At 47.8% G+C, this 27,523-nt stretch overlaps 1 protein-coding gene across 2 annotated transcripts in view; it reads right to left on the bottom strand.

The window, feature by feature from the left end:
• Positions 1–27,523, bottom strand: part of Pcbp3 (poly(rC) binding protein 3) — a 130,940-nt gene that overhangs the window by 46,663 nt on the left and 56,754 nt on the right. For both annotated transcript variants that reach the window (XM_028773913.1, XM_028773914.1), the window contains exon 2: positions 12,205–12,337. In XM_028773913.1, coding sequence (XP_028629746.1) covers positions 12,205–12,214 — 10 coding nt within the window. In that variant the 5' untranslated portion in view covers positions 12,215–12,337. The remainder of the gene's footprint in view (positions 1–12,204; positions 12,338–27,523) is intronic.

The following is a 27,523-nucleotide window of genomic DNA, read 5'->3' as shown; positions in this document are numbered from 1 at the left end:
TTATTCTTGGGCTGGATAGGCACTAGAAGATCCCATGACCAATACAGGAGAAACTCAAGCCACACAAACTTCAGTAAGCAGTGTCTAACACTGACAGATGTTTGCAGTGTGCTGGGGCACTGTCCCCACCACACCCGGGTGAGGAATGCAGCCAGGGCTGGTAGGAAAGTGACACAGACAGAAGATAGGATATGGGTACTCGGACAGGACACTCATCTGGCACAGAGGATTGCTCCCACACAGATAAGGGAAAAGCACTGAATATAATTCACAGTATCGCTGATCAGATCAAACCAGAGGGAACAGCCAGAAGCGTGCCTAAGTTGGGTGAAGATAATTCTCCAGAGCACAAATGGCCTGCACCACGTACGTGCCTGATTTCACATCTATGTCCACGTTGTTATTCTTTCCTGGTGGTGGGTGGTGAACATCGAGAACTCCAAATTCTGGCCACTATCAAAACAAAGGACCACAGGGAGTAAGAGCATAGGACTCAAGGAAGCTTTTACAAATGTTTCTAATGAAGGAGAAGACGCCGCCTGCGTGAGAAGCAGGAAACGAGATTTTTAAGGAAAAACAAAGCCTAACCAGCCATGGAAGGAAGGGCTATGGGAAGTGTCCACAGCAGCTTGTGGGGTCTCTTGAACTGGGCCACAGAGGATGAGAGACCCCGCCCTTATCTCCGCCCCTCACTGACTCCTTTAAGACCCAAGCACTGTGCTAAGTTGGGCAAGAGGCATGTCAGAGATAACACTGCAGTCTTGATGCTGCCTGCTAAAACCAATGTTCGTTGTGCCCAGTGCTGTGTGCCCCTCTCCTTAACAGGGTGTCACAGAAAGGGAATCTCGGGCCCTGCTCCCAGAGTGTCACAAGGGCTCTGTTCCAAAATGGCCTCTGGGTCCCTCCCATTTCCAGTGCAATGCTATCCCTGTGGCAGGAAGTGTGGTTGCCCTTCCTGAAGGAAACAGCTACAGGGGAACACATGGAAGAATGAGCCTCTTTCCTTTGTTAAATCCTAGCCATGAGCACTGAAGCCTAACCTGGATGTGATGCGTCCCCCATAGCTACGAGAAGGAAGTCAGGAGAAGCCTTTCGACCCTGGCACACTCTGTGCCCAAGATGTCCACCGAGAACTGAGGAGTAATCATTCTGACTTGTGGTGGCCTGCTGATGGCTCTACTAAGAAGAGAGTCTTCTTCTTAGTTGAGGAGTTTTTGTATACAGGAGGCATGATGGGACAGGCCAGCCACATGTGACACTGTACCAAGTCCAGAGATGAGATGTCCTGCCCGCCTCAGAACTATGCACCATGCAACGCAGATTTCCTGACCCCCTGCCTAGAAAGCTTCTTCAGAGAATGTGAAGAGTACCATAGGTGCCAAGAGGCCAAGTTTCCTGTTCTGAGACACAGCTCAGTCTCATGGGAGGGCACAGTGGGAAGAGATGCTGACGGGTCACTGCCTATTTGATGCATGGATGAGGACAAGCTTGTCCATGGTGGCCAGTGTGATGACACACCTGACAGTGGCCTGGCACACGGCCACCAGCCCCACCAGGAAGGGAATTAACACTGTAGGCCAGGGCTTCTAGCAAGCCAGGGCTTCTAGCAGGCCAGTTCTCCTGAGGCTGCAGGCAGCATGGGCAGCAAGTACCCAGATGGCAAAGATCTCCATGGAGGTCAAAATGGGGTCAGAGAGGAACACAGCTCCCAGCTTCCCTAGGAGGGTGTTCATGGCAAGGCCCTGGGGATGCAGCCATTAATGATTTTAGAACCCGCATTCATCAACACAGACAAAAAACATTGATCATGATTAAACCCAATAGAAAAAAAAAAACAAACTAGCTTGATACGTCATCTCTTTGTCACAAGGTCTGGGCAATAATCTCTCACTGTTGTCCTGCAAAACACGTACTACTTCAGATAAACTAAATCAGAAAACATATAACTGAGACCATTAAGAATCTTTCTAAATGGGAGGGGGAAGCATTTTTAAAAAGGAAACAGATGGAAAGGTGAAGTAAAAATAAGATTACAAATATGAAACGACGGCAAACAGGAGTAAAAATGTAAAGGGAATAGAAATGAGAGAGATTCACAGGAAAGATCGTGCAAGGTACGCACATCGGAGGAATAAAATATAAAAGGAAATTTAGACAAAACAGAAGCAATATAACAAGTTTAAAAAAAAAACTAAAGAGAAAACTGAAGGCTCGGAGTGTGACTAAGAGCTATGCAGGACCAAATTAAGGCTCTAAGCCCCAGCGAGCTGATGGCTGGCCTCTCAGCAGCACTGCTCTGGAAATGGTCTCGCTGAACCCAGGGGAAAGCAGCATGCAATCCAGGCCCATGAGGGCCGCTGAAATCCCCAGACTTGAGGCTCAGTGACTAGAGCCAGAGATTACAGTCGTCAAAGTCCCTAAGACCCCTCCCTCCCACTCAGAGTCCTGCACCCAAGTCTCCTGGTTGCCAAGGACCTGCATGCATGTGCACAGACATCAGTATCCTGGAGGTGTCACCTGTCCATGTGTGCCTCGGGGCATCTGCTGGGTTCTGGCAATGTCCAGGCTGGGCTGACTCAGGAGGGAACTGTGCAGAGGCAGCTCAAGGATTCAGCCTCCATGCCTCGTGACAGCACTGAGCTGCCCGCTTCCTGCATGCCGCTCAGGATTAGATTTAATCCCCAGGACAGTAGTGCCCCTGAGGTGCTCTGGCTTCAATCCGCTCATGGCCTAATCCCCAAAGCCTCACTCACTGCTGCCGCTTTAATTTATTTCGGATGCATTTGGCTTTTTTTTTTTTTTAATGTCAGTGTATATGACAGACAAAGAAATAGATGTGGACATGAAAATTAAACTCTGTATTCACTTGCCAAAATATAAACGTAGACTTCTGAACTTAAAAAAAACTGCATAAGCAAAAATAAGGTTCAGAGACCCAAGGTTCTTAAAGTTGAAACTACTGAATTCCATCAGAAGGAACTAGGTTGTAGAGGCTGCTAAACCAAGAGCATCACCGAGCAAGATCTAAAGGAGACCCCCTTCCCCCCTGGTATGGTCTTCACCAGAAGCAATGAGGCGGGGAGCTCTGGTATCATCTCTGGTTCACTCCCAGGCCTGTCCTTTCTACCTAATACCATGGGCCCAAGGACTTTGGACACTAGGAGTTCTTCACTGGATGCAGTCCCAAGGACCAGTCGGAAACAATGCCCAACCAGTGCAGGAATATTGGAACCCTTGGGTGTTGTAGCTATACACCTGTGAGTCCATTGCTGGGCTGATAGCGTTCCTGGGCTCGGCCAACAACAGTGTCTGAAGCCCATACACACTTTTCTAGTTGTCCAGAGCAGGGGCTTCTCGAGAGGAGGCTGTCATAGCAGAGTCTTCTTTAAGACCGACGGACATGTCAGCAGAACTACTCTGGAACATACTCCACACTAGTTAGCCTCACGCCACATGTCCCAGTGCCTAGGCCTGCCTTGCACAGTGCATGTGACACTATCTCCATGCCGGGGACTTACACTTGAGGCACAATCGTGGCACAAATATCAAGCAGGATAGCTCACATGCCACACAGCATTTACCATACAAAACTAGTTTGTAACCTAGAACATTCCCATCCAAAGTGAGGCATCGGCAGGCAGCTGCTGATGGCGCTCACACAACAGCACCGCAGTATTCTGCAGTATTCCCTGTCCCCTCCGGGCCTGGCTTTTTTGACACAGAGACTCATCCATGTTGCTGTGTAACAGTGTGTGTCTCAGTCAGTATCACAGATTTTACAGCAAGCCAGAGCTCCACAGCGTGACCACCGACATAATGGTTGCCATGTCTCCTACTGGTGGTGTCTGCCGTTCCTCGTTTGGGTCAAAGAAAGAAGCCACTGTGACCTGAGGCTGAGTCTCCATTGGACCATGTCAGAACTCAAGTCACCCAAGTTTCACATGTCCTGATGGTGAGAATTAAAGGTCTTCCTTATGCTTATTAATGCTTTTTTTTTCCTTTAAAGATTTAGTTTATGTGAGTACACAATCACTGACTTCAAACACACCAGAAGAGTGTATTGGATCCCATTACAGATGGTTGTGAGCCACCATGTGGTTGCTGGGAATTGAACTCAGGACCTCTGGAAGAGCAGCCAGTGCTCTGAACCACTGAGCCATCTCTCTAGCCTCTATTTATTTATTTTTTAATAAATCATAATGTGGCAAACATTCCGGACATGGATATCTCTGTGCAATATGGTTTAATTAGAGAAAAGACTTGGCTTGTAGCAAAAACTGTAGGGCCAAAGGATATTTACATTAACATGTTGGCAGACTTGACCAGCTGAGTTCTACAAAGCAGTGCAGTTTGCACCTGAGCAAGCTTGCAGGGCATGTGGGCAGGCTGCCATCTGACTCCTGCACATGAGGCTGTCTGTGAATTCATTCCTACTGTGTACTCTGAGTTTTGCTGTAGCATTACTGCATTTTGAAAGATGCTACCGAATGACACCCTGGCAGAGTTCCTACACGCCACCATGCACTCATGCCTTCTGGGGGCAAGGGGTCACTTATGATGTCTCTTCAAAATGACATACAGTAAACATATAATTTCTCTGCCTGTAGCTCATTATTCCATCCCAAAATTTATGTAGCGTTTGAAATTTAGTACTGTAAAAGGTAGGTTTCTAATTGATCCAATAGCATTTATTGACTAGTTTATTCGTGCTTACTGAGCCAAATGTCATATGAAGTATAGCCAAACCAAACTAGACATTCTCACCCGTCTCTGCCCTTTATTCCTATGTGACATTTCGATTATTCTCCTGGTAGCGTGTATGCATGTGTATGTGACACACACATACACACATGGACATGCACGCATTTATGCTCATAGCCATGCGCTCCTGTGGAAACCAGAGGACACCCTCAGATGCTGTTACTATGTGCCATCCACTTTGTTTTTTGAGACTAGCCTTACTGGCCCAGACCTTACCATGTAGACTAGGCTGGCTGGCCAAGCGAGTTCCCAGGGATCCACCAGTTTTTGCCCCTTCAGTATTGGAGTGTTTATGCCTGGCTTTTTAATGTGGGCTCTGGGGGTTGAATTCAGGTCCCATGAGTCCTTTACTGAGCACCCACACACACGTACGCGTACCAGTCCTGATAGCATGTTCTTATATAGTTTTCTTTTTCCTGTCCCCACAGTGTTATAACGACTATACCCCACATTGGCAGCTTAGAATGGGTATGCCTTTGCACAGGAAGAGAGGGGGGCAGGCAGCCTTCAAAGCCCAGTACCATGAAGCAGGAAGAGAGTTTGCATCTAGACTGTCCCATGCTGTCCTCCGCTTCGCCATTGAATCCCATCCCAGGCCCTTTGTTCAGTAAGGCCATCTGGCTAGAGACCTCATGTGACTTCTGTAGTCTCCTCACCTCTCTGGATTACTCCACTGAGTGGCCTTTGTACCCCTGTCCCAGGGGAGGTCCCTGAGCCAGCAGGGGTCACAGCTTCTGCCACATCTTTCCTGCCCCAGCACTGGCCTTGACCTTATGCTATAACTCTCCTTGAGTTCTGGAACACGGGTTCCTGATCTCCACAAGCCGCTGAGCCCCGCACAGGGGCAGATGGGGCAACCTGAGTTCTATCCTACAGAAAGCTCTGGTTGTAATGTGACATGGTCCCAAAGGCTCCACAGGATGGCCTGCTTGCACCTGACCATGGAAACGTTTGCTGCCGGCATCCTCTGCTCTCCCAGATCTGGTACTTGGACAGACTCTCTGCATCCAACTCCAGCTGCCGTGCCAGGGGTTCTCAGACCCAGAGTGGATATCCCATATGGTATGTGGGAGGCCTGTCCTACCTGGCTCTAGAGCTTCTAACTCCACTGATCTGAGGGGGAAAGGGGAGGATCAGCATCTCCAGAGTCATTAGGGGACAGTGGGGAGGTCACACCTAGACAACCAGAGACCCGTGCTGTGTCCCTTCAAGTCCCACAGAGTAACCATGATGTCATTCAGAAACCACAACGACGGGGCAGGGACAGCAACAGGGAGGCTGGGTTTATGGAAGAAGACCAACCTCGTCATGTGTACGAAGCAGTCTCCCAATCTGTCCCTTTAGGGTCTAAAGCGGCAAGCAGAATCAGTCAGTGCAGGCTTTCAGAGACTGGGCCCAATTCTGCCCATGTCAGGGGACCTAAACACTATCACAAACCCCAATGAACGTGACCGGTGGAACCCCTGCCCCAGGCTGCTTCACAAGGCCATGAGGCTGTCAAGTGACAGCTGGACATTTTCACTACTACTAATCACAGAACTAGGGTGGAGACACTTGGCAGGTGCCAGATGCATGCACTTTTGGGGACCTCCTGACCCCAACTCTCAATACTGTGACATTAGTCCTCTGAAGCCTTATTCCATCAGAGTAGATATGTCTCCTCAGGTGGCTCTGGCTGTGCAGTGCTCCCCACATCAAATCCTCCCCAGGTGTCTTTGCCCAGTGGAAGAATGCTTTGTTGAGGCTGCTGGCCTGTGATCAGAGCCCAGCTGTCTTCTGGAATATCACATCCTCTCAAACTGCACCGATGGCCCTTCAAGTCCCACAACAACCACAACTTAACACCATGAATATGATGGATAGTGTGGACAGGAAGGGTCATTCCAGGGGTGGTGGTGGGGGGGACAGACACACAGGCAGGCACATCAGTCTGTATTACGGTCTCCCCTTCACAGCACCACAGGACATGGTTCTACTGCTTCTGCATAGATGTATTTGTATATCTTTCCTAATAGGTAGAGCAAAATAAGGGTCCTAAAGCATACCCAGATCCCACAAGTGGGTTCATCTCCAGAGGCAGCAGAGATGTCACATGGGTGTCACGGCTGTCTACCTCTGTCTTCCCATGAGTGATGATATTAAAAGCCTAGTTTCTGGGATACATGTTACATACGGGAAGCACAAAGAAAGAGCGGGTGTTCAAACTGCATCCGTGTATGGGGCTTTCTCCAGGCATCAGATTAACAGCCACAAATATGGAGAATGTTACACATTTCTACCCCGTCTCAGTCAAATGAATGAAAACCCCAAACGAACAAACAAAACTATGTTTCCTCAAGATTGAAAGATAGTTACATATTCTTTAAAACAATGGTTCTCAACCTTCCAAATGCCGTGGCCCTTTAATACAGTTCCTCATGTTGTGGGGACCCCTCCCCCCAACCTATAACATTATTTTGTTGCTGCTTCACTACTGCAGTTTTTGCTACTGTTGTAAATTCTAGTGTAAATAGCTTACGTGCAGGATATCTGAGAACCAATGCTGTAGAATATCATATAGCATCCACTCTGAAGCTGTGGGTTGATCGTACTGAGAGTTCTTGTGAGCTTTACACAAGCAAGATGCCACACAATAGAGACAGACAATAGTGTATAACCCGAAGTGCTTGTGCGTACCCTTACAATGCTGGCTACATACCCATGTTCCCTGGACAACTACAATAAGCACGAATCTCATCTGAAAGGAAAAAAAATGTTTCCTGGTAGAACGTACATTACATTGTTACAGTTCTTATTCTGGTACACTATTTCTGGAAGTATTTCCCTGTGTCTGAATATGATAGACATAATCAGATCCTATAAACACATATAGGCTGCAACTTGCTTGCCAAACCTTACACATCAGGACATCGTAAGCGCACTTCAGTGACAAGCAAAAATGCAAAATTTTGTTATTTATAAGCTGTAAAATACATATTAATTTTTGCCAAGATTTAAAAACTATTGTACACACTCACACATACTTAACCATGTGGAGATCACATTGAATGACCTGCCCTGCAATAAGATAATTAGTAACTGCTCAATATAAATATCAAACTCCAACATGTACACATTTCATTTATTAATAATATTAATAATATTGTCAGTCTTTTGATATTGGGCTTCTTATATTTGGACTTCATAGTGCTCTTACCCGTGGAAGCAAATAACTTTCTGAGTAACTTCCGAGACTTAAGTCTCCAACAAAGACAAGACAGAAGGAGCCAGCTGAGCTAGAGAGCACCGGGTCCTTGTCCCTAAGGATGCTCAGGAGGCCAAGGGGAAGGATTACATTCCTTTCCACAGCTGGCATTTATGACGGACAAAACATCTGTAAGATTGTAGACTTATTATTTTTTTGTAAATAATGTCACCTCTGAAGTAAAGGTCATTAGAATGGCATTGGTCCTCTCCAACAAACTGCATTATGAAAGCACAGGACCCAATATCTGAATGTCTAAAGCCGCTGGCACATACAACCCAACTCCACTCTTCCCACTGCGCGGCAGCTCTCTGGGCACCATGATGGCAGCTCCTTTGGTACCGTCTCCCAACGCATCACCTATGTGACCTCAGCATGCTCCGCCATACCACCTGAAGACCTGAGCTAGGACTTAGTCAGTCTTAGCCACCTGTCCTGCTCTGTTGACCGCTCACCCAGGCCCACGGAATCCCCTTACCTCAGAACAAAGCAGCCCTGTGGGGTCAAGAGGATCAAGTTGGATGTGGGAACCAGACAGATGGTTACTCTCCCCGTTTAGAGAAGACGAAATGCTAACAGAGAAAAATTAGAGTGATGTTTTGTTCTCAACCGAAAGAGGCCACCCATCCCATTGGCCTGGGGTGGGAACCGCGTGACATCGCCCAGGCACATGTGACCTACTTTTCGCCCAGCTCCCCTTGTGCCCTTGGAGGGGCACCCAGACCTCGTGGCTGTCATTTCAATGGCTCCTGCCCCCAACAGGACTGAACAAGCCAGTGTGCCTGCAGGACAGATGCAGAGCAGCTCAGCCTGAAATGGGGAGGGGAGGTTGTCTAGCATTAATCCAGACACAGCTTTTCATATCAGACACTGTCATTGGGTTGACCATCCATGGACAGCTTGGGCAGAGAGAGGCAGGTCCCTAGCCATGGACTCTGGAGCTGCCCTGGATTGACTGAAGACACTTCCAAGTTTATAGAAATTTCCTCTCCAGGATAAGGTATCCAAAATGACACAGACTGGAAATTCTTGCCTTCCCTATTTTTAATGAATTAGAGTCAGCCCTGAGAAGCAAGCCTATGCACGGAAGAAGTGGAGGAGCATGCTAAGTCATTTAAGGTGGTCCAGATGTGGGCTGTGATATGTATGCTCAGACAGGATGCTGGGACCAAGTCAGGACCCCTAGGCTCAAGTATCTGAGCCCTAAATGGAGGGGTAGCATGCAGACTGGCCACCATCAAATGGAGCAGTTCTCCTACCAAGCACAAGAGAGTGGCTACCCTATGCTACTTTGATATTGATTTGTTAATCTTATCCCAGCAACTTATATGTAAGATCAGAAGAGTTAATGACCAAACCACGAGCAAGCGTATGTAAGAATAAGGCCAGGAGGAGCTACGGGTGTACTTCTATCGAAGGCGGACTGCACGGTAGAAGGAGCTGGTCACTGTGAGCACAGAAACTGCCAGTAACTGCAATGCCCACCACAGCACAGAAAAGAAAGAGGAGTCCTGCAGCCTCACCAAGCAAACAATACAACCAGTGGCTATCCACTGTAGAGAACTACCATAACTGGTGGTCCCCAGAAAGACCACCAGCCTAGCATCTGTAACGCTGGGAGGTGAGCTGCCTAGGCCCCACCCCTGCACCTTTACACAGAACAGGAGCAAGCTGCCCACATCTGTCCTCTTTTTGCACTTGTATTACACAGTAACTACTTCCCTAGGTTAACGTATTAAGGCTGAAGTAATAGTACCAAATTTCTGATATTTCACCGTATAAGTAAGATTTCTGTTACTGGATTTTGTGTTTTAGTGTGTAGGACTATAATGAATCTACGATCGTTGAATGTGCCAGGTAGTTTGAGTTGGCACACTGAGCAATGCTGGAATACTACTATTGGGGCAGCAGATGTTTCCTCTCCAATATGTATGTTGAAAATCAATCTTCAGGCTAAGTGTGGTGGTGCACACCTTAAATCCAGTACTCAGGAGGAGGCAGAGACAGATCTCTGGGAGCTCAAGGTTAGCTTGGTCTACATCAAGTCCCAGGTCAGCCAGAAATATATAGTGAGAGTCTGCTTTAAAAAGACAAAACCAAGGAAGATAGGAAGATCAATCTCTATGGCAATACTGGGATCTATGAAAGGGGATTAAGTTGTCGCTTAATCATAACCTATATAACCCAACTAGTGTCTCACAAGAGGGTCAGGAAGAGTAGTTCCGCCCTCTTTGCCAAATGGTCTTCCTGTCACACGAAAACACAGTATTTGCCTCTCCAGAGGAGGCAGAGGTTAAGGAAGACCCACACTGGAAGCAGGTGCATCCCTACCAGACATGATCAGACTTCCTGACACCTTGCTCTTGAGCTCCCAGACCCTAGAACCGTAAGTGGTAGATTTATGTGAGTCATGACTTACCTAGTCCTGGGAAAGGGTCCCTCTTTCCCTTTGTTTTGTGATCTCCCTGGCATGTATATTTATAGCATTTAATTTCTGGGTCAAAACTACATAAATTATGTCAGGTAAGCACACCTGCAATGCCAGCACTCAGACTCGCTGGTACTCCCTGAATGGCTACTCAGTCAGGGAATGTGTGCCTGGGAAAGACCATGGACCTTCACATGGGGTTCCACAAGTCCTAGAGGGATGTTCTGGGCAGTACAGGGAGACGGCTGGAAAAACCAGGTCCTTCATCTTACCTGAAAATTAAGACAGACAACAGCGGGAACCTAGCCAACCATGGACACTGACCCAGCAGAGACAGTGTTGGAAGAACTCTGACCTCCAGGTATACCAGGGCCCTTAACATCTTGAAATCAGAGTTCTATGGTTACCTCTATGGGACGTTTACAAGAATTACAAAGTCAGCCTCTTTAACATCGCCTCCTGGATGGGGTGGAGAGCTCACCTGGTTCCTAAGGCCCACCACGTCTCTCTCCTCCCCAAGCGTATATAAGTATTCTACACCAATAACTGTGTGGGGTGGGGCCAGAGGTATAGGGAGAAAGTCTTCAATGGTGTATAGCTAGCTGCCTGCCTATAATCTTCCCATGCTCCTGTAAGTAACTCTTGCCTGTGCTCCTGTAAGTAATTCCAGGAAGTCATTAGTTCATGGAGACACAGTTGGATAGACTCGTCCTTTTGGTCTGTCATTGCCCTCTCTTTCTGGGATGAATCAAAATAGGTTCTTCAGAAAAAGCCACCTGGCAGAGGAGGAGCTGTGTTTGCTCTCTCTTGATGCACACCCACACCCGGGACCCTGTCTCTGCAAATCCTCTCCCACCTTGACCAACAACTCACAACTCTACTGCCTGGCTTAGCCAGCAAGAACTAGTCCATGAAATTCCCTGAGTATTCCTGGTAAGGTCCCAAATTGGGGTATTGGCCTGGCCAGAGGAACAGAGGGGGTGGCTTAGAGATTGCTTCCCAAAACATTTCTCCCACTCAACCAGAGTGATTCCCCAAGAACTAACCCTCCAGTCAGTTGCTCTGTGACTCCACTACTACCTGCATACAGGGATACAGGGCCCAGGTGCATATCTGCCCCCAGTGTCTACACTGCTGCATGGGCCCTTTTTAACAATTTCTGGATGCTCTCATGGGGCTTCAGGTACTACCACGAGCCTATAGGAGGCACTGAAAGAAGAGAGAGTAACCTTGTGGCCTTACCTCTCCCACTGTCTTTTGCTTTCTAAAACTCATGGTATTTATCCACAGTTGCAACGAAGGGCAGAAGTCTTTATTCACTGCCATGTGCCCAACCAGAAAGCACCTGACCTTCCTATTATCCACGTCATCAGGAAGCATTATGAATGACAATGAGCCTTCATCGAAAATGAATAATTCTACCATCTTATCAGCAAGCAGAATAAAACCCCATGGCGACCATCCATTCTCCAGACCCTAAACCTGTGCTTGCCTCAGGTTGCTCAAGCCAACTACAGGAAAGGGGTCTAGCCTGTGTGGGTAGCCTCTAGGGTGGACTGGGCCTGAGCATGTACATGCATAATTTGCTCACAGCCCTGGGAAAGAGTCCAAAGTATATACAGAACCTCAGGGCCCAACAGAATAGAACAGGACAGAACAAAGAACAGTAGCATAGCCAGCGTGTGTGTTCCTTAAAGCTGAGCCTGGCCTTGTACCGCCATGCCTGATGAACAAACGAACGAACAAACAGAAGGGCTTCGGGGCAACTCACCTTCCCCCATAGGCAGGCTCTATGGTTCAAAGCAGGTCCATAGATCCAAAGGGTGAAGCACACTGTGGCTCAGAGCACCATCCACTGCAACTGGAGGTCTCTGGCAGGGCTGGCTTGGCTGGAGCTCACCTACCTGAAAGAGAAACACACACAGGTGAGTACTGAGCTCTGAACTCCAGGGCCTTGACCTTAGGACCGGCAGCCTTTCTTTTCCCATACAGCAGAGCCATTCAGACATTCCAATGTCTCTGAAATGGCCAGGTCTAAGGTCTATGTGGGGAAGATGTGTACCAACAGGGATGACCTCGGGATGATGTCAGAACAGCACAACGGAGGCAAAGGAACACAAAGAAGGCGTCCGTTACACCACAGGCGTCCCAGAGGAGATGCTATGAGGAATCATACACTGATCTGCTTATAATATTTAGCAGACATGTCTTTTGCTTATAAGTTTTAGCATATGTATCTGCACAGGCACTAAGTTTACAATGGCAGTGACTAGGTACACACTAAGTGCACTGCTGGCTTTCTATGTTCACAGTCCACACATGTAAGATCACCAGGCTCTTCCACTTCACCTTGCAGGGCTGCTGCTGGGGCCCCTGTCCACACTGCCTTCTCCTCTCCAGCCCCACTACAGACTCGGCCTGTGCCTCTGGCTTTTCACTTTGGGAATGCAGATTCGGCGCCAACACCAGACGTTTGATTTCTAGTCACAAGCATCCCTTCGTCACTATCTTCCTTGCTGTCTGTTACTCTATTCTACAGGTACATATCTATAGCATGCACACATGATTAGTAGGGACATTTAACAGGCTTTCGTATAACAGGATTTTATGCTTGGACCTGTGAGATCAGTGCGCTAACAGTAATCACAACCTAGTCTGTCCTTGCCAGAGCGGTCCAGCTGAGCAGCTGAGGGGGGCTGTCTCCTGCAGGTGTGGGCAACTCGCCCCCAGCATAAAGTTCCAAGGCAAAGGAGAACATACTGGTGGGAAGGGGTCCTGTGCCAGCCAAGGTTGAAAGGAACCCACCCCACCCTTCATCGTGGGTCCTAGAGCTGGGGAAGCTGTTGCACAGATGTGGCACTGAGTGCCAGGGTGTGGTGCTGGACCTGGAAGTCAGTGTGTAGGAGATCAAGGTCACCTGAATGTGTATATAGTATATGAATGTGTATATAGTATATGAAGTATATGAATGTGTATATAGTATATGAATGTGCATATAGTATATTTATTGTGTATACAGTATAGTATTATAAGATAATATTTGAAAAGTTAAACTTAAGGTGATGCCTCATTGGTAAAGGGCCTGCTTACAAACACGAAGACATCATGAATGAGTTCAGCCCCAAGCACTTGCATATAAAGCAAAATGCTGTGGCATATGCTTATAATCCCAGAGCTGGGAAAGCAGAGGCAGGGGGATTCCTGGGAGTTGCTGGTCAGCTAGCCTAGCCAGATTGGTAAGTTTCGAATAAGATTCTCTCTCAAAAAAGTAGAATGGAAAGCAATTGAGGGACATATCTAATATTAATCTCTGACTTCCACACGCACATACATGTGTACTTGCACATACCATGAACATGCATGCGTGAGCAAGCACATACACACGTACACATTAAACAAAATAAGAGTCAGGGATGGCTTTTTCCACCTGTCATTCCAGCACTAGGCAGTGCAGGAGGATCAGAAATTCAAGGCAAGCCTACAATACATAGTGAAACTTTCATTCAAAACTCCAACGCCGAAGGCCATAAGGCAGTGCTAGATTGTTTGCCTAGTATCCACAAAACCCCGGGCTTGATCTCCAGTACTATATACATGGGCTCAATAGAGGAAGCAGGAGATCCTCTATTAACTATTGCAGAATTAGCTTGTCTTGTCTTTACCCCAGCCTCACCCTCAGAGCCACATTAGCATGGCGTGGCGATTAAAGGGCACAGCCTATTTGCTCCCATACTGACAACCAGGCACTGTGGGAGCGGGTGAATGAAGTACAGAACAGGAAGCAGAAGCTGAAGCCATGGGTGGTGAACACTACACGGCCCTGCTCATGTGGCGTGCTCAGGCGGCCTGCCGGAACTATGTAACATCCCAAGAGTCACGGGGAAACCTTTGGGAGAGAAGCCAGCCCAGGGAACCCTTGACCCCAGCATCAACAGGTGCCATCCCTGGGAAGAAACCTCTCCTAGAGACCCCTCAAAAGTGATTCACCAGGGTTCCAGGTTTAGTGACAAGCATTCTGAAGACAGTGATGTACCAACATTAAAATGAGTATCTCTGGGAGACAGCACCTAAACTGGTACCTCCCCAGTTCCCTGTCCAAGGCCCTCAGAATTCTAGAAGCCAGGGCAGATTTTCTCAAATCGAAATTGAGACTTCTCCTGTCACTCATCATGGGGCAAGAAAAAAGCATAAAGATCCTGTCCTGACGATGTCACAGTGAAGTGGTCACAACACTTTGTCGTGAAGGGACAATAAACCCGCAGGAGAAAGAAGGGGAGCACTGTGGGGTTCTAGTAGCAGCGATAGTGGTGGCCATGGTGAAGATGACGGAAGTGAAGGCAGCCCACGCACAACCCCAGAAGCAATGCCAAGAGCGAGGACAGACAGCTTCAGGACCAAGGCACCAACTCCTGGGCCTCCAGTCGGGAAATGGTATACATGAGAACTGACAGTCATGGACAAAGGTGCTTCAGAGGAGCTGGGGCAATGGAGGACGAAGGTGCTCAGAGCTGTGTTAAAGAAGTAAATGAAGGGCGAGGGAGTGGAACGGAGCTTCTCTCAGAAACAAGGGAACTAAGACACTGGAAGGCACCCTGTGCTCGTCTCCTTTCCAGGTACCCCATTCTGGTTGTTTGCTTTTTATTTGTTTAAGATTTATTTTATGTGGCCGGGTGGTGGTGGCACATGCCTTTAATCCCAGCACTTGGGAGGCAGAGGCAGGTGGATTTCTGAGTTTGAGGCCAGCCTGGTCTACAGAGTGAGTTCCAGGACAGCCAGGGCTACACAGAGAAACCCTGTCTCAAAAAACAAAACAAACAACAACAACAACAAGATTTATTTTATGTGCATCAGTGTTTTGCCTGCTTTAGTTTGTGCGTCACATGCATGCAGTACCTACAGAGGCCAGAAGAGGGTGTCAGATGCCCTGGAACTGAAGTTTAGAAATGGTTGTAAGCCACAGTGTGGGTGCTGGGAATTGAACCAGTGTCCTCTGCAAGAGTAACAAGTGTTCTTAACCACCAAGCTACCTCTCTAGCCCCTTGTGGTTTTGCTTTTGTTTAAAACTTTATTTTGGTGTCCAGCAGGAAGGGATGTTTCTGGAGAGAGAGACCTGGTAAGCCCTGTGTTCTACAGCACGTCTCCATCAGACATTTGGCCTTGCTAGTGCTGACACCATGAACCTTTAGGGTAGACAGGGAAAAAAAGGCACAGAGTATCCCTTGGAGTAAGTGACCGTCTCGCAGTGAAGCTCATTACACTTTGGAGAAGAAACAGAGGTTTCACTGATGACAAAAATCATACCCACTGCAAAGCGGGAACACTGGGTTGAAAACACTTGAGAGTAAACCTGAGTCTGTACTGAAGCTGTGTGTACTCTTCTCATCAGGATTCCGTAAACAATACAGTACAACCACTTACGGGGTACTGCACATCGCAAGTGATTCAGAGATGATCTCACACATGTGGTAGACGTGACCATGATGTTCCGTATGAAGCCGCTCTCTGAACTTCAGTGTCCACGTGGGTGGGGTGAAGGGTGAGGCCTAGAACCAAAGTCCTAGACATCTTGAGGGTCAGATACAAAAGTAAATTTTGAGAACTAAACGATTATAAAAGGAGAGGATACAGACGCTATATAGAGGTCTATAAAAGGAGAAAATATAGACAACATACCACATATTAAAAAGATATACAACAAGGAGGACTATCCTAAGTACAGGCTGAGTTCTGAGGGATGGGATAATCCTTCAGTTATAACAGAAGACACATGTCTAGTCCAAGTTCCAGGTTAGGTCTGCGGAGCCGGGCTCTCTATGGGAGACACAAAGACTAACCAAAGCTAAGCACAAGGAGCAGGCAGAAGCCCATGAGCGTGATGCACAGGAAGAAAGGGGTGGGGCCATAACGTGGTCTCCAAGCCTGAGTGAGAGGTAGCAGAGAGGCAGCGAGATGAAGTACAAGCTTCAGTTGCAAAGGAAGGCAGCATAATCACAGAGGATCAGGGTAAGTGCCATCATCAACCATCGGCCAGACCATGAGGGCTCAGTAGTAGGCAGGTGGGGACACTGGCAGTAGAGAGGAGACAGGAAGGACGGGATGATACCAAGTGTGCTGGGGACAGCAAACGCTTCTTTTTTTTTTGGTTTTTTTTTTGGTTTTTTGAGACAGGGTTTCTCTGTGTAGTTCTGGCTGTTCTGGAACTCACTCTGTAGACCAGGCTGGCCTCGAACTCATAAATCCGCCTGTCTCTGCCTCCCAAGTGCTGGGATTAAAGGCGTGCGCCACCACTGCCCGGCAGCAAACGCTTCTTAACAGTTTGAAACATCCACCCCAAACCCAACTCACTGTAGGTCACAGAGATCAATCCTGGTACGTTTTATATGAATAGGAAAGGGAGGGTCAGAGCACAGTGATCGCTTGTCACAATGTGCTAAGAGGGTTGCTTTTGAATGTATACACTCGTTACTCAGGCACACTTCGGTCAGTTCTGACTATCCTTCTACTTAGGATCACAGACGTTTGTGGCCAGCCTAGATCTTCTTTATGAAGAGCTCCCACCTTAGGGAGCCTTGTGGGCAGAAGAGCCTACATTTCAGCTGCCATTGGTAGTCTTTTTATGTTGTTTTGTTTTTTGTTTTTCAAGACAGGGTTTCTCTGTGTAGCCCAGGCTGTCCTGGAACTCACTCTGTAGACCAGGCTGGCCTCAAACTCAGAATTCTGCCTGCCTCTGCCTCCCAAGTGCTGGGATTAAAGGTGTATGCCACCACTGCCCGGCTGCCATTGGTGGTCTTAACCAGTTTTAGATAACCTGGAGTCACTGCCAGGTGATTCCTGATTAAGACACAGTAGCTAAATAGTAAGATGTAGTAGCTAAAACTTAAGGTGTAGAACTAAATAGCTTTCACCAAAGGACAGTTTACATCACGTCAGGAGAAGATTCATTAAATTAGCCAGCAAGAAGTAGTAGTATAACCCACAGAGTCATTCCTCCTATGTCACTCAAAGGCCTGGAGACCCAGCGCCTGTACAGCTGATAGGGGACAAAGGAAGTCCAGGAAGCCAGCTTGGCTGTCCCTTCTCTTCACAATGGGAATGCCAATGGGGAGGGGGCAGAGGTTGAGTGATAAATTAGCTCACTTGCTTCTCTCCTTGACTGCTGCTTTGAGGCCCACTAGGAACAACAGCAGCGACTATTCTGACGTCTGGCTGACCAGGCTACCATAGGTAATAATATCAGTCTCAAAGGATGAAGAGCCCAAGTATGTCACGTTTCCCTTGGGGACATGGCAGCCACAGCTAACACCCTCACGCATATACACAATGCTTATGTTGTGGGTACATGGTAGGTAGCACACGGTGTCACCCAGGCACTTTGTGAGTATAGACTGTGCCATGAGGAATAAACCAATCAGGACACGGTGTGCCCACTGCCTGGGCTCTGGAAGCATCTGGTCAGGTTCAGGGGCAAGCCAAGTATCCTGGTGAAATAGGAGTACTTCCTATTGGTCAGTCCTTGTTCCCTACAGCCCATCCAGCCAATCAGCAAAAGGCAGAGCTAGGCAGCTCAACTGAACACACTGAGAAACCAGTCGAAAGGGGTCCAAGCAGAATGGAGTCACAGGGACAAAATGGCTACTCACAACTTGCCACTGATGGGTTGGCGGCCATTACAACGGCCGTCAGCTCAGCCTCTGTCTGCTTCGCTGTGGAAAGCCCTACTTCTTTTTCAGCTTTAAAATCAATGTTTGTATCTTTTGCAGAAAAGTACGAAACTGTTGTGGACAGGAAATAAAAATACTGCATGCTAGTAAATAAAAATGTGACTCCGAATCACTTGGTACCCTTCCTCTAGGATCATAGTGTGGTAGGAGCGGCTGCCGGGCTGGCCGTGGCTTGGCTGCAGAGGCTGGGTAGGGGGTGCCTGCACTGGGGCAGTACAGAGGGGCTGCTGCTGGGCTGGGAAGCTGCCCGGGCCAGGAGAGGAGAGAAGGCAGTGAGGGCTGCTTATTTGTATATAATAGGAACAAAGTGGATGCTGAGTCCGTTCTTCTGATTCCTCTCCCATGGGTGACCGGGGGTGGGGGTGGGGAGCCTAATTCTGAAATACGTTCAGCATCACTGTTAGCTGATGTCATTATTTTGCTAAACTCCCAACTACTTACTGGTACGTATTCTCTCTCATTAAGAGTATGTCTTCCATCAATAACAAAAGACAAGTACTTCATCAGAGAAGAGTCTCCTGTTTCACGGTTTGGGCCGAGAGGGACAGACTGAGCAAGCCCTTGGCTGTCCTGGGTTGCTCTGCTCCTCTAACTCAGGAGACTGTTCAGAGCATAGCCCTCAATCTCCCTAAAAGTCCATTTAAAGGATAGCTGGAAAACACATGAACACACATACATTCATGCGTGCATACACGTATATATGTACATATACACATTTTACATACACACACACTGATGGTGCAGCCTTTCCAGCATCATATTCTCTAAGACTCACTTGAGACTCCTGTCCCCCTTTAAATGAACTAACTGTTCATAAGTTGAGGGTCTGTCTTTATATATAGTATACCAATACAGCTTGGTGCCACCAGAGGCTTCGGTCAAGCTGTGTGTTCAAGAACTTTCCAGAGAGGAAGGACCTCTTAGATTCAGAGGAGGAAGCCAGAACTCCTCTAAGGAGTCAGCACACATGACGCTGGGGCCTGCAGGGTCCAGATGTGTTGCCCTGGTATACATCTGCTAAAATGCTGTGCTATGGCTGTGGGTGTGGTGGAGTGGTCAGTGCCTCAGCACAGACCTTAACTATATCAGGGAGGAGGTACCTCAAGATACAGGTCATTGGGCTGCTGTGTGGGCCCTGGAAACATCAGGAGAAGGTGGCTTCCCATTGCCCAGGGCTCAGGACAGTTCCTGGGGCTACAGGCTCACATTCTCTGAGACAATCTCCTGAAACACTAGGGTCCGAGGACTATGAGAGCAGGGCACTAGGCTGCGGCTGTAAGGTTGGCAGACAAGGGCTAAAGCTGCTGCCAATTACCACAACCTGTGAAACAGGGTCCTGAAGGGCTCTGGACCACGACCTTCCAGTTTGCAGAATGTTAAAACAGGCTTGCCCTTTGTTACGTGTGGCAAATATAGCGGCTTCTAGGACAGGCAGGAGGGTGGATGCCACACAGCACAGGCCCAGGACATCTGAGCTGACTGAGGGGGTCATCAGCAGGCACCAAAGCAACAACAACTTTCTGGAGTTTCTTTCTGTACATGGGGTTTTAGTGAGGAAGACGCACACGTAGCTTCGAGTGGCCTGGCTGCTTACTACACATGACTAGCAGAACTACCCGATGCTTTCAGCGCATCAGGTTTGAATGTATACTGCAAAAAAGCCCAGAGACTAAGTGTGGAGGGAAAGCGGACAGGCTGGTGAGAAGGGGCTCATGGAACAAGAGCTGTGGTAGGAAGGACATCGCTGACTAGAAGCTGAGATGGTCAATTAGGTGCAACTCACAAGCTCTGAGCAAAGGTATATGTCACCTTCTTTCTTCCCAGGCACCCCAAAATGGTTTTCATCTCAGAATAGAATATGAAGACCCACAGCCTCATCCCAGGTCCCCTCATCCCAGAGGCTAGCCACAGGCTTGAAGAAAAGCTGGGGGCCAGATAAGCACAGGCAGCCACATTCCTTGGATCCGCCTACCACGGCATATTTGGAATCACCACAGCTTGGCCATACAGTCTGATGAGGAAGCCCTTCCCATCCCAGTTCACAGAGCGGCTCTTCCATTACTGGGGAGCTGGTAGGCAGCTGGCTTAATCCACTACCTATGGGTTTTCCCAGCCATGCTTGGGTGGGAGTCTCAACAAGATGAAAAGCTCAGGGAGTAAAGGGGGTACCTGCTGGCAGTGACAAGTCCTGGGGGCTTCAGGAAAGGACAGCAACCACATGACTGCATACCCCAGCATGTGTGAGACCAGAGACAAATGATGAGCCTGGGTCATGTAGCCATGAGGATCTTGGGGAGCCAGCCTCGGTAGGAAAATCTCCAGAGCTGCTTCCTATGAGCTGTGAATAATGACTGGTCCTCTCACAACAGAACCTGATTTCCGGCAGAAGCCCCATGGGAAAGCCATCTAAGGAACGAACTTTAACTGAGTGAACGTTCCTCTTGCTTACTCCAGGGACCAGGTCTAGTTTAGAGCACAGCAAAGAGAGGAGGAAGCCTGGGCAGGGGCACTACTAATGAACCACACACTGAAGAAACAATTCTGCCTCAGAAACACGAAAAACTCAAGCCAGCGGAGATGTAGCTTCAGGCATTCTAGCTCTGACCACGAGCTGATGGACGGAATATACTAAGGGCTCTCTACAGGGACAACTATCCAGGTCACAGCCCTAGGCCCGATCTGTGCCTCTCCAAAGAAGGCTGACTACTGTAGTGTGGGTGGTGTGGTCAGAGAACTTCCATACTTAACAACTCGAGAAATGCATGCTCATAATCTGGGGGCGTCCCCTTGCCGATGAAGCTCAAACTATAAAAATAACAGGATTCATTGAGTATGTGAAATCAGTGCCACTAGGTGGCAGCAGAGCACCATGGCCTGCTCAAGCACAGCAGTTTCTACCTTTCCCTCAAAGTCAAAACTGTGCCCTGGGCTTTGGCTACAGCCCAGCACAGAGCCCTCGCAGCACCCGCTTCTATAATTCTAATACAAACAGGAATCACCCACATTCCCACACGTTATCGGCCACAGCTATTTCTAGCTCCCAGGGCAGAAGTGAACTGTGCTACAGAACTGAAACTGTTTCCCTTCCAGGCTAGTCTAAGAAAGTGTGTGCTGGCCTAATTCATCTCAACCTGGTGTCACAGTGTTTGTGTGACTTCAGTCAGTGCCCATGGCCTGTTACCACTTTTCTGGATCAACAATGCCTTTCTGTGACACCAGTCACTTTCAGAGGTACTGCTGGCAGCACCAAGGCCCTGTCTTGGTATTTAGGTGGGGTGGGGGTGGGAGTGGGAGTGGGGTTCCAAGGCATCAAAGACCAAAGTGGCAAAATGGGATGTGAAGTAGGAGATCCAGTTTTCTGATAGCCCTGTGTGGGTCAGCCGCGTGTGCTGGCCCACAGCCCTGTGGCCATGATGCCCTCAAGGCTAAGACATGCATGACAATGAGTGCTGGAAATGTGTGTCCAGGCTGTAGGTCTAAGCTGATGGCTGAGCAAGGCCCATGATTGAAGGGGAACTGAGAGGGATTCTGGGTTCTATGGAAGAGGACCTTGCAAGTGTAAGAAGCAGTCTCCCAATCCTTCCCTAAGGGGCCTAAAGCAGCAGGCAGAAGCAGTCAGTGTTGGTCAGCAGAGACTGCTGGACACTGCCCCATATCAGGGGACCTAAACACTATCATGAACCCCAATTAATGTGACCAGTGGAATCCTTGCCCCAGGCTGCTTCACAAGGCCATGAGGCTGTCAAGTGACAACTGGACATTTTCTCCTCCCCTCTTTTACTAATCACAAAACTGGGGTGGAGACAATGCATTTCTGTTTGCTCCCTGGTCTTGGACAGGAAAGGTCAGATCTCTGAGGACCATGCCCACCCCAGACAAATAGCACCTGGGAAGAACTGCAGTGTCAGCCTGCCACTGGGGACTTGAGGCCACGGAGAGCTTCAACCCCTTGATGAGCCCACTCTAGTTCTACTGTAAATGGATGGACGGGTCAGTGACCCACCCACCCACCCGGCCAGCATCCAAGCGCTGGCGCCATTGGAAGTGCTGAGCCAGATGCAGTCTCTGCTGTGTCAGTATGGGAGAGAAACTACATGGGTCAGCCTTCTCAGCCTCGCCTGCGAACAACATCCAGAAGAGGCTCTCTTCATGGGAAAACTAACATGCAATCATGGCCTCCCTCAGAGTTAAGGGAGCCCTCCTTGCTGTCCCAGGGCAGTGTTCAGGAAATACAATTGCTTTTGTTATTTTTTTTTTTTATGGATGCCCCCTCTCTCTTTTTCTCGTTCCTTCCTTCCTTTGACAGGTTTTCTCTGTATAGCTCTGGCTCTCCAGGAACTCACTCTGTAGACCAGGCTGGCTTCAAAGATCCGCCTGCCTCTGCCTGAGTGCTGGGATTAAAGTCGTGCGCCACCACCCCTCGTTGTCTTTTAAAGATCAGTCTCAGGTTCACGAGAGGCTGATACCCATGTATCCCTTATACGCAGTCCTTCCATTATCAACACCCCCACCAGAGTACCCTTGCTATAACCACTACATCAACTAAGACACATCGCTCCCTTTGAAACTACATTCTACACCAGGGTTTACGCTTGTCTTATACTCCTCCACTTCAGAAGGTGTAACGATGTGCACCCACGATTACACTATCACACAGCCTAATCTCACGGCATTAGAAAAGCCTCCGTAATCTGCCCACTCATCCTTCCCAACCTCAACCTCCTGACAATCACTCGTCTTCATTCTGTGTCTGAGGCCACGCTTTTTCTAAAACACCGCACGGTTGGAATTGTACAGCCGCTGGCGTATTCTAATCAGCTCTCACCCAATACTGAGTATGATTCCTCCGTGTCTCCTCAGGATTGGCAGCTCATTTCTCTCAAGCACTGAATACCACATCATCTGAATGTACCCTAGTTTTCTTATGGTGTCACCCTCTGACATAGCCTGCTGCATTCAAAGTTTTGGCAATTACGAATGAAGCTGCTGTATACCCGTGTCCAGATTCCTGGGTAGGCATAACAACACATGTGGGTAGATAGCAAGGATCCTAACTGTGGGGTCATGAAATACAAGAATGGGTCATTTGTAAGAAACTAATAAAGTCTTTCTTCGTAAATGACTATGAAATTTTGTTTTTCACTGGGGGGGCCAGTGGGAGGGAGACAGGGAGAGGGATGGGGAAGGAGAGAGGAAGAGAGAATGAATGAATGAATGAATGAATGAACAAATATGAATATGAATTCTTGTTGATTTTGCAAATGTGCAGTGTTGTCAATGTTCTGTACTTTGGCCATAGCTGTGTAGTGATATCTCATTTTAATTTAATTTGATTTCCCTAATGAGATATAATGTAAGAAATCTCTTATTTCATATATTGGCTACATATGTATTCTGGTGAGGTACTGAATTGAAGGATTTTTCCATAATAGTCCCGTAACAGAGGCATCTTCTATAAATATTTCAGTCTCGGGCTTGGTTTTTCACCCTCCTGACAGAATCATATTCTATAAAGCAGAAAACTTCTACCAAAACTAACCACTTCTTTCCCCCATAAACTGGTATTTTAACATTCCTATCAGAAAAACTAAAAGCCATCTTGATTTTCTTCTATACTTTCCAGTTTAGTTTCGGGTTTTACATGTAGGTCTGTGGTCCATTTTGAGTTGCTGTCTTTTGGAGGGAGAGGCCTGTAGACTCCAGAGTTTCCCAGCTGTTGTCTTGGCCTAAGGTCACCAAAGATCAGCTGACTATATTCGTGTGACTTACAGCTGAGATCTTCTCAGCTATTAACTTGTCTGTTCTTCTTCTACCAACACAATATTATCAGGATTACTGTAGTTAAAAGTTTTCAGTTCCATTTATTGATTAGTGTGTGCATGCACATGAGTGTGGAAATGTGTGCACATTCATATCAAGGCACACATGGAGAGGTCGGAAAACTTGTGGGCAATACTTCTCTCTTATCTCCATGTGGGTTCTGGTGATTGAACTCTGGTCATCAGGCTTGGTGGCGATGTCCGTTGACCCTGGTGGCGATCTCTCTCTGCTGAGCTCTGTCGTCACGTTTCAGAGAATGTTTTGAAGTCAGTAACATTTTGCTGTTTTCCTCTTTCCTCCACTGGGCTACTCTGGGTCAGCAATTCCTCCCAAATAAACTTCAGAATCACCGACAAGGTGTCCAAAATATAACTAGTAAGCATATTTATTTGTTTTTGTTTGTTTGGTTGGGTGGTTTGGTTTTTTGAGACAGGGTTTCTCTGTGTAGCCCTGGCTGTCCTGGTACTCACTCTGTAGACCAGGCTGGCCTCGAACTCAGAAATCCGCCTGTCTCTGCCTCCCAAGCGCTGGGATTAAAGGCGTGCGCCACCACTGCCCGGCTGAGCATATTTGTATTGCAGTGACTCTACATCAAACAAGTCATGACAAAGTGACATCGTCACAATATTGAATCTAATCCTTGAATGTGGAATCTCTCTCTATGTATTTAATTCTTCTTTGATTTATTTATCATTTTTTCCTAACAGTTGGCCACATAGAAATTTTGTGTGTGGTGTACATATGTGTGTGCATTTTCCTAAGTATCGGGGGCCTGCTAACGTGGTATTGTGTTCTAATTTGAATTCTGCTTGTTCGTTACTAGCATATAGGACTCTGACTTATTTTTGCATATTCTTATATCTCAAAACCTTTCTGTAATGATCTATTAGCTTCGTGACTTTTGTGTAGTTTTTTTTTGTCTGCATACATTTTTTAATCTTAAATGTCCCCCTAAGGCCCAGATGTCAAAGGCTAGACTGCCAGCCTGTGTTTCTGCTGGGAGGTGTTGGAAGCTTTAGGAAGTACTACCTAGTGAACAGAAGTTAGCTCACTGCAGGTGTGTCCTTCAAGGTAACTGGGACCCGGTCCGCTCTCCTGCTCACCCCGCACCCCTCTGCCTGACAGCATAATTATCTCTTCTCAGAAGTCACCTTGTTTTGAAGCTTTCCTTATACTTCACTGATTCATATCACTGAGATTTAATTTTCATCTAGTTCAAAACATTTCTGAATTTCGCTTTATCGTTCTCTCTCTCTAAAGACTTTCTAACATCTCTTACAAGGCAGGAGGGTCACGTGGTTCAGAACAAGTCACTCTGATCCAGTGAGCCCGCTCTGCTCCCAGGCCTTCCCCCTCTCCCTTCAAGTCCACTATCACTCTGTGAAACAATCCCACGGGCGGGCACAGTGAGTGCTCTCTACTGGAAATGTTTGGAGCAAGAACTGCTTCCCAGCCTGAGTCCTCAACTGTAGGATCATCAAAATCAATTCTAGACAGAGGTAAGAGCGGAAAGTAATATGGAACTACAAGACACCAATGGCATGGCATTGGTAACTTTGCCTGTTGCTGTGACAAATCACCCTGATAAAGAAGCGAGCACTTAGGGGAGAAAGAGGTCTACTTTGGCTAAGAATTCAAGGTACAGTTCACCATGGCAAGAAGTACAAGTGGCTGGCCACACTGAATCCTCAGTCAGGAAGCAGAGAGTGACAGCTGTCAGTGTTCAGCCAGCTTTCCTCTTGTCTACGCACTCTAGACCCAAGCTCAGGGAATGGTCCCGCCCACTTTCGGGGTGGGTCTTTCCACCTCAATTAACCAAGATAATCTCTCACAAGCAAGGCTGGAGGCTAAGCTAACCTAGGCCGTTCCACACAGACCTGTCCAAAGGCTTGTCTCCTAGGAGAGTCTAGATCCCATTGGGTTGGTAAGCCTTATTAACTACCACAATAGTCAATGTTTCTAGAGCACTAAAATGAATAAAACACCTATACATCTTGATCAAAAGTAAGAACTCATAAATGGAAAGCACTCCCTGGAAATTAACGTCTAAAATGTGACTTTCTCAAAGAGAAATTGGCTGTGTTCACAAACATAAAACTCTCAAAGGATAAGCAGCAAGGAAATCCAGGGATCCTAGAGCAGGCAGCATCTGTATGAGATGGGTGCTGGTTACAGTGGCATCTAAGAATCAGATGACAACGCTAACGCAGACCCTTGGAGGGCAGAGCCTGCCCGAAACTCTGGGTCAATAGACAGGAGTTGTTGAACCTGGCACAGATGCACTCTGGGAGGCAGTGACCCATACATGGGACCATGGCCATTGGAGGCTTGCTCTGCAGAGAACCTTCCACTCACCCTCCCCCTGCCAATCCTGTGACTTAATTCCTCTCAGAGTGGGCTCTTCGTTCTAAATGGGGATCATGAAATATCCACCTTTCAGGGCTGTGGGGCATACTCTATAATTTGCTAAATGGTACAGAGATGAAGAAAGTTTCCTCATACGATCCTAAAGTAAAAATAGGAGACAGGAGAGGCATGGGAATGCGTTTACTATCTCAGCAGAGAATGATGCCAGGCTACCACTGTCTGCTGGCAGAGGGAGAAGAAAGGAAGACATTCGTGGTGCACTCTAGATAACACGCCTCAGAGCCTGACCTCCGTTTCCCTTCTGCAGATTGTGGGATCCTCACAGCAGCCCAAGCTCTCTCCCTTGCCACAGTTCATAACCACTTGAAGAAGCCCAGATACCAGTGCTGAGTACCTCATCCATGTGACTCTGTCACACTGGCATTGTGACCATATCTTTACCAGGCCTTTCTTCCTACTACTGGTTATCAGATGGGCCACACTTACTCCGAACAAGGTTGACACCTATCTCAAGCAAAATTACCCCAGGGACACTGTCCCTTTTGAAGGCATGAAGGAGGTGTTCTTGCTGTCTCTTCATGCCATCTTGCCAGCTCTCTTCTTGGTCTCCTGGTTTCTGAGTGCACGGGGAAGGCAGAGGGAGCTGCCCATCCGACATGCGGGCAAGATCAGATGCAGGGATGAGACACACCTCACCTAGCCAGGGTCATGTCATAAGCACGCTGGTGTTTGTTTCAACTGGATACAAAAGGGGAACAAGTCACACTCTCTTCAAGCACTCCGAGCTCTACGTCGACCTTTGTAATCTTTCTAATCTTGGCCACGCCTTCTGCTAGAAGCCTATCAGAGGACATGGAAGAAGGACGCCTTCGCCCTTCGCCTGCTTGCTCTTGCCTTGCTAGCAAGTCCATTCCTCCACAGGCATTAGAGACTACTTGCTCAGGATTCCAATGCATACTGAAGACCAGCTGACATATCCAGCCTCAGGGAGTGAACAACTACTGGATTCTTGAACCTTGCATTGATAGACAGCCATTGTTGAACTAGCTGGACCACAGCCTGTGAGCCTAATAAATTCCTCTTTATAGCTATAACTATAGCTATATCTATATCTGTCTATCTCTATCTATCTCAGGAGAGAGAGAGAGAGAGAGAGAGAGAGAGAGAGAGAGAGAGAGAGAG

This window comes from Grammomys surdaster, unplaced genomic scaffold (genome assembly GCF_004785775.1).
Source record: "Grammomys surdaster isolate TR1022 unplaced genomic scaffold, NIH_TR_1.0 237, whole genome shotgun sequence".
Lineage (NCBI taxonomy): Eukaryota > Metazoa > Chordata > Mammalia > Rodentia > Muridae > Grammomys > Grammomys surdaster.
The sequence above is the reverse complement of the archived record's forward strand: the minus strand, read 5'-3'. Positions and strand labels throughout refer to the sequence as shown.